At 49.3% G+C, this 6,273-nt stretch overlaps 2 protein-coding genes across 3 annotated transcripts in view; both read left to right on the top strand.

Moving 5' to 3' along the window:
* The window catches only part of GARNL3 (GTPase activating Rap/RanGAP domain-like 3), a 177,348-nt gene extending 175,019 nt beyond the window's left edge, over positions 1 to 2,329 (top strand). For both annotated transcript variants that reach the window (XM_011931358.1, XM_011931359.1), the window contains one exon: positions 1,751 to 2,329. In XM_011931358.1, coding sequence (XP_011786748.1) covers positions 1,751 to 1,922 — 172 coding nt within the window. In that variant the 3' untranslated portion in view covers positions 1,923 to 2,329. The remainder of the gene's footprint in view (positions 1 to 1,750) is intronic.
* A 3,721-nt stretch (positions 2,330 to 6,050) lies between these two features.
* Positions 6,051 to 6,273, top strand: part of SLC2A8 (solute carrier family 2 (facilitated glucose transporter), member 8) — a 10,285-nt gene continuing 10,062 nt past the window's right edge. Inside the window, exon 1 of the mRNA XM_011931357.1 lies at positions 6,051 to 6,188. The gene's annotated coding sequence lies outside the window, so the exon portion shown is untranslated. The remainder of the gene's footprint in view (positions 6,189 to 6,273) is intronic.

Here is a 6,273-nt window from a genome sequence, read left to right as displayed (position 1 = left end):
TAATATATATATTATATATATATATATATGGAGAGAGAGAGAGAGACTTTTTCCTCACCAGATCGACAGAGAATTTTTAAAATAAAAATGCCTGCTAGGCATGGTGGCTTATGCCTGTAATCCCAACACTTTGGGAGGCTGAGAAGGGAAGGTCATTTGAGCCCAAGAGTTCAATCCCAGCCGGGCAACATGGCAAGACCCATCTCTACCAAAAAAAAAAAAAAAAATTAGCTGGATCTGGTGGTGTGTGCCTGTAGTCCCAGTTACTTGGGAGGCTAAGGTGGGAAGATCACCTCCTTCTGGGAGGTCAAGGCTGCCGTGAGCCATGATCACACCACTGCACTCCAGCCTGGGTAACAGAGCAAGACCCCGTCTCAAAAAAAAAAAAAAAAAAACAGTAAGACTGCAGGGAAATAGGTGCTCCCTATGCAGTAATGCAGTACTGGTAGCACATACACAGTCCAGCCTATCTGAATGCCAGCTCAGCATCACATGTCAGTGAATAGTAGTTAAGTTACACTGATTTGTCCTATAAGATCTCTGTTGTCCTTCAAGCAACATCACACATGCTTCAGTGTGGAGAGTGGTAAGTTCGTATGTCCAAGCTTCATTCATTCACTCAACATACATTCTTGGAGCACCCAAGAATGTGTTAAGATATGGAAAGGACTAAGCCCCCACCTGTGCCTTCAAGGGGTTCCCAGGCCAGTGGCAAAGACCAACAAGGGTCCAGACAATTACTGCATTCCAGTGTGGCAGGTGATGTGTAACAAGGGTTGCCATCCAGCCCACACCTGGGGCAGGGAGGGTCTCAAACATCAGGGGAGGCTGAGCCTCGTCTCATAAGTCATAACCTGACAAGGCCCCTGCCCTCAGGGACTTTGCATTCTAGTGTGGGAAAACAGACAGCAAACCTGTAAACAAGTATCAAATAAAATCATTTCAAATAGTGACAAGTGCTATAAAGAAACGGAAAAGAAGTAACAGAGCTGGCAGGTAGAAGGTCTACTCTGAGAGAGAGTTCAAGGAAAGCTTTTTGAGGAAGTAGCATTGGGCTGGGCTTGGAATGAATGGTAAGAAGCTAGGGGAACAGCCCTTCCGACAGCAATGACCTCAGGGCAAGGGCCCTGCAGCAGGCCTAGCATGGCCAGTTAAAAGGCAGGAGGAAGAGTGGACAGACTTGAGCGTAGAGAATGGAGCCAGGAACCGTGTGAGGCCGAGAGTGGGCAGCAGCTGGGCCAGGTGGGCTTTTGCAGGCCAGTGAGTATTTGTGGAATGCATTAACTCCCTGAGAAGTGGAAACCAATTTTGGTCAAATTAATATGCAGCTATTGAGAAGAGTCCTGAGAAGCTGGAGGAAACAGAGGGAGTCAGGGGTGCCCTGGAAGGCTGGAGGGGTCACAGGCCCAGTCCCGGAACCTTGGTTATGAGTTTCAGCCTGATCCTCTGGCCCTGGGCACCCATGGGAGGGTTTTAGGCAGGGTGACATTATCTAGATTTGCACTTTAGAAAGGTAGGGAAATAATGCCTCACAAACACCTTCCATGTGTCACACACTCGGCCTTTAATCCTCACAACCCCCTGAGGTCACGGGGGTGGCATTCCAGCACTTCCCCACCTCTACCACATAACAGTGAGGGTTTGGGGAGCCAAGCTCATGAGCTCAGATGAGCAGGAAATTGCCAGAAAAAAATAGTCCCAGTTGCGCAGTACTCCCACGGATCCTCTTACAGTGACTTGTCTCTTCTAGGATCCCATCAGGCTCCTTGGAAAGTGCTTCCACTTCCGAAGCCAACCCTGAGGGGCACTCAACCAGCTCTGACCAGGACCCTGTTGCAGACAGAGAGGGCAGCCCGGTCTCCAGCAGCAGCCCCTTCCAGCTCACGGCTTTCTCTGATGAAGACATTATTGACTTGAAGTAACAGAGTTCAAATCTCATTTGCCATCTTTAGTTTTCTTATGGAGATTTATACTCTTTAAACAGTTCTGCTGTCATTTCTCAACAAAATGTGGCTTTTAGCCTGTCAGTGATCTATTGGACCAAACTTTCTGCACTCTTGGCCAGTCCCCTCTCCAATGTCCAGTGCCATCTTTCCTGACCTTTGTTTCTTTCTGTTCAGGAACCATCAGTCCCCTTGTAATAAAGGTGGTAGATTTCATTGAGGTTTTAGATGGAAACTTTGAATAAATCAAAAATATTCATTCTTATTTACTGCAACCTTCTCATATTTTATATACTTAGATGGAAAATTATGTTTTCATTACAGTTTTGATTTATGTCACATAATGTGTTTCTTTTATAAAGAAAAGTCATTGCTTTTTAACTTTATTATAAGTAAGTTTTCTTTCTGCACCTTTGGCCCCAGTTGCTGTTTCAGTTCACTGTGATTGGAACCAGCTGCATTCCTGCCTGTAGACTTTTGAGAAAAACTGAATGGTTAGATCTCAGAAGCTCCTCCTTCTTCCCTGTATCTCATGAAAAATATTAACGCATAGGAGCTTGTCAAAAGTCTTCAGATTATTTTGTGTGGTTTTATTGTTACTCTGCAATATTGTAACAAGAGAACAGCTACTCCTTGTGGTTAAAAGTATTCTCATTGTAATCCCAGTGTTTTGGGAGGCCAAGGTGGAAGGATCACTTGAGCCCAGAAGTTCAAGGCTGCAGTGAGCTAAGATCGCACCACTGTACTCCAGCGTGGGCAACAGAGGGAGATCCTGTCTCGAAAGAAAAAGAAAGCATTCTCAAACCCCTCCTTCTTGTTGAGTCCCCTTCACTCTTTCACATAAATGATATGAAGATAATAATTTGGTTTATCTGCCTTTCCTGGCTCCCTCTCCAGTGTGAGCAGAAAGAACTGTGGACTGGGCCAAGTGCAAAAGAAATAGTGAAATCTCAGCCACTACCCAAGGGGAAATCCAGTTTCTTTTTTTTTTTTTTTTTGGAGACGGAGTCTAGCTCTGTCGCCCAGGCTGGAGTGCAGTGGCGCGATCTCGGCTCACTGCAAGCTCCGCCTCCCGGGTTTACGCCATTCTCCTGCCTCAGCCTCCCGAGTAGCTGGGACTACAGGCGCCCGCCATCTCGCCCGGCTAGTTTTTTTTTTGTATTTTTTTTAGTAGAGACGGGGTTTCACCATGTAGCTCAGGATGGTCTCGATCTCCTGACCTCGTGATCCACCCATCTCGGCCTCCCAAAGTCCTGGGATTACAGGCTTGAGCCACCGCGCCCGGCCGGGGAAATCCAGTTTCATTAGCATTGTTTGCAAATATTTTAATCTGTGTGAAGAAGGTATTTTACTTTGGCTTTATTCTAGGCATTTCAATTTTATTCTATCTTTTCCTACTTACATTATTCCTGTTACCTACCCCGTTAAAGCAGCTCAGAAGAGTTCTTCTGCAGGCCTTTTTTTTTTTAGACAGAGTCTCACTCTATTACCCAGGCTGGAGTGCAATGGCACAATCTCAGTTCACTGCAACCTCCGCCTCCCAGGTTCAAGCGATTCTCCTGCCTCAGCCTCCTGAGTAGCTGGGATTACAGGCGCGCACCATCACCCCCAGCTAATTTTTGTATTTTGGTAGAGATGGGGTTTCACCATGTTGGCCAGGCTGGTCTTGAACTCCTGACCTCGTGGTCCGCCTTCCTTGGCCTCCCAAAGTGCTGGGATTACAGATGTGAGCCACCGCGCCCGGCCAGCAGGCCTTCTTTGTGAGTGTGGAGAACTGAGTTTGACAGGACTTTGGTCTGACAGATTTTATAGAAGTTTGGATTGTACCTTCTAGTGGGCCTTGCACACTATGGGGAGAGCTCCCCTCTCTGTCTTTTGTACAAACAGATCAGCATGATAGCCCAAGCGGAAGGTTGCTTGGTTCATCTTTGGCAGAAGGCAAGAGGCAAGAGTAGTGAAGCCAGTGGTTTTTAGGTATACCCAGATGGGGCTGTTTATAGCCACATGTGTCTGCTCATATTCTTTGCAGCAGTTAGCATGCCCATTCTTCCTCTGTGTTTTTTATGCCCTTTTCCTATATAGAGGGAAAAAAACACTGTGTCTCAACCCCACCAACAGTTTAATGAATTATGTTTTATTCTTGCTTTTCAAATAAGGAAACAGGCTCAAAAAGGGGCAATGGTTTAAACCTGCAAGTTCTTTGACTGCAGAGCCCTTGCTTTCCCCATGTCTGCCATGCAGAGCCAGGCTAAGTGCCTTGTGTCCGCTGGATCTGGCTGGTGCTTTTCATGTTCAACTAATTTGTAAGCTTTATGAGCTTGTATCTGTGTTTTTCCTTTTTTTTTCCCTGAAGTTTCTTGCTTCACAGCGTAGCAGAAAAAAATCCAAGGACTATTTTAGAGCATTCTTCCAAATCAGCAGCATTCGAGCTACCCACAGTTTGACAAGAGTCACAGGTCTGAGGAGGGATGTAGCGAGGGCAAGAGGTGGACCCTACTGATCAGGTTGATGGTGCTTTGCCTATGAAAAAGGGGCAAAAGGCTGCTCTGGCAACGTTATTTGTTTACAAAGGCTAATAAGTGAGTTCTGCACACTCATGGGAAGGGAAGCCATCGGCCACAGGGTAAGGAGCACCCTGCCTACACCATCCTTTCTGTGTACCTGACTGGCTGAGTCACACAGAAAATCATCTAACTGCAGTGTCTGCCCAGGGAGTTTGAGGCACTGATCCACTCTGCAAACACCAAGTGCCTCCTCTCCAGAGGAGGTCATGTCCATTGGGGAAGGACAGAAGTAAACAGGGGTCACAAAGCAGTGATAAATGCTGTGATAAGAATACACATCTAGTGCTTGAGTTATCAAGCACTAGATGCTGTGGGAGTACAGAAGGGCAGTTGCCTAAGTCTTTAAAGATAGTCTTGTGGTCAGGATTGAAAAATGTTGGTTGCTAGAACCACCAGGTGACTGCAGTATGTCAAATGACTATCTTCATCATACTGGTTAGCCTTTGAGTGCTTCGTATGTCTTATATACATTACCTTGCTTCACAACTCTCCTGGAAGATAATGGTCATCCCCACTTAGAGATGAGGAAACACAAGGCCCAGAGAGGGATTACAAGCCAAGCCTCTTACTCCCATGCCCTGGCTCTTTCCAGAATTACACCAGCATTCCATCGCAGCTGCCTGCAACCAGAGTGTTGGGTATGAATTGGGTACAACTGGTGAGATCCAACAGTGCCTCATCATTCGACTTGGGTGCACACGGGGAGAAGGTGGCATTAAAATCTACCGGGAACTGAAACTTCGGAGACAGGTAGATGAAGATTCAAGAGTCAGGACTCCCTGTGAAGTGAGTGACACTTAAGAGGGGGAGTGGAGCCCAGATCTGTCACATATACGGCGTGGGGTACCCCGCCTACCACTGGTCCTCAGCACCTGGAGACGTGAGCCTTCAGCAATCTGGGAAGCATGAAGGTGGGTTTCGGTGCACAGGGCCACGCCTCCGCCGCCAGCAGCCCAGCGGGAGCGTATGACCAGTCTTGGCGTCCGAGAGGAGAGGGAGGCGGCCCAGGACAGTTTGCTTAGAGGCCCTCTCCCGTGCAGAGCTGGGCCCAGGCAGAGGTCAGATGACTCCAATACAGGCCCCAGGGCAGCGATTAACGCGGGGAAGGAACTGCAAACCGGACCCGGCAGGGCAGTTGCAGCTTCTCGGCGTTGGGGGCGGGAAGTCTCGGGCTGAGGCCCACGTGCTCCGCTTTCGCCCCGCCCCTACCCTCTGGTTGAAGCTAGATTGAGAGGCGGTGCCAGAAAAAAACTCCTCCCTCCAACCTCATTGGCCAGCTCAGTTCTGAGGCAACTCTCTGGCCCCGTTTACGGGCTGGCACTACAATCCGATTGGGTGATTGTGCTCCCAGATGGAAACTCCGCCCCACCTGGGGCGGTTCCAGCGCGCTTTGCTAATCAGCTTTATGCTTCCATTGGTCTACTTTAATGTGAGGGCGGGTCCTAGCGCAGTCGCTAACCCCGCCTTGCATTCCTATTGGCTGCTTCTGCTCTGCGATTCCGATCCCGCCCAGCACCGCCCCGCCCCCCGCCACCCATTGGCTGCGAGAGGCCGGTGTGGGCCGCACTCGCGGGGCCGGTGGCGGTTCAGGCGCCGGAGCCGTTCGATCGGCGTTGGCTGCGGACATGACGCCCCAGGACCCAGAGGAAACCCAGCCGCTTCTGGGGCCGCCTGGTGGCAGGTGAGCCCCGGGAAACCCGGGCCTGGACGCGGTCTCGCCCTCCCGCCCCTCCTCTGCGATTCCGATCCCGCCCAGCACCGCCCCG

This window comes from Colobus angolensis, unplaced genomic scaffold (assembly GCF_000951035.1).
Source record: "Colobus angolensis palliatus isolate OR3802 unplaced genomic scaffold, Cang.pa_1.0 Scaffold9, whole genome shotgun sequence".
In the NCBI taxonomy this organism is placed as follows: Eukaryota; Metazoa; Chordata; class Mammalia; order Primates; family Cercopithecidae; genus Colobus; species Colobus angolensis.
This window is presented reverse-complemented; position numbering and strand designations above follow the sequence as displayed.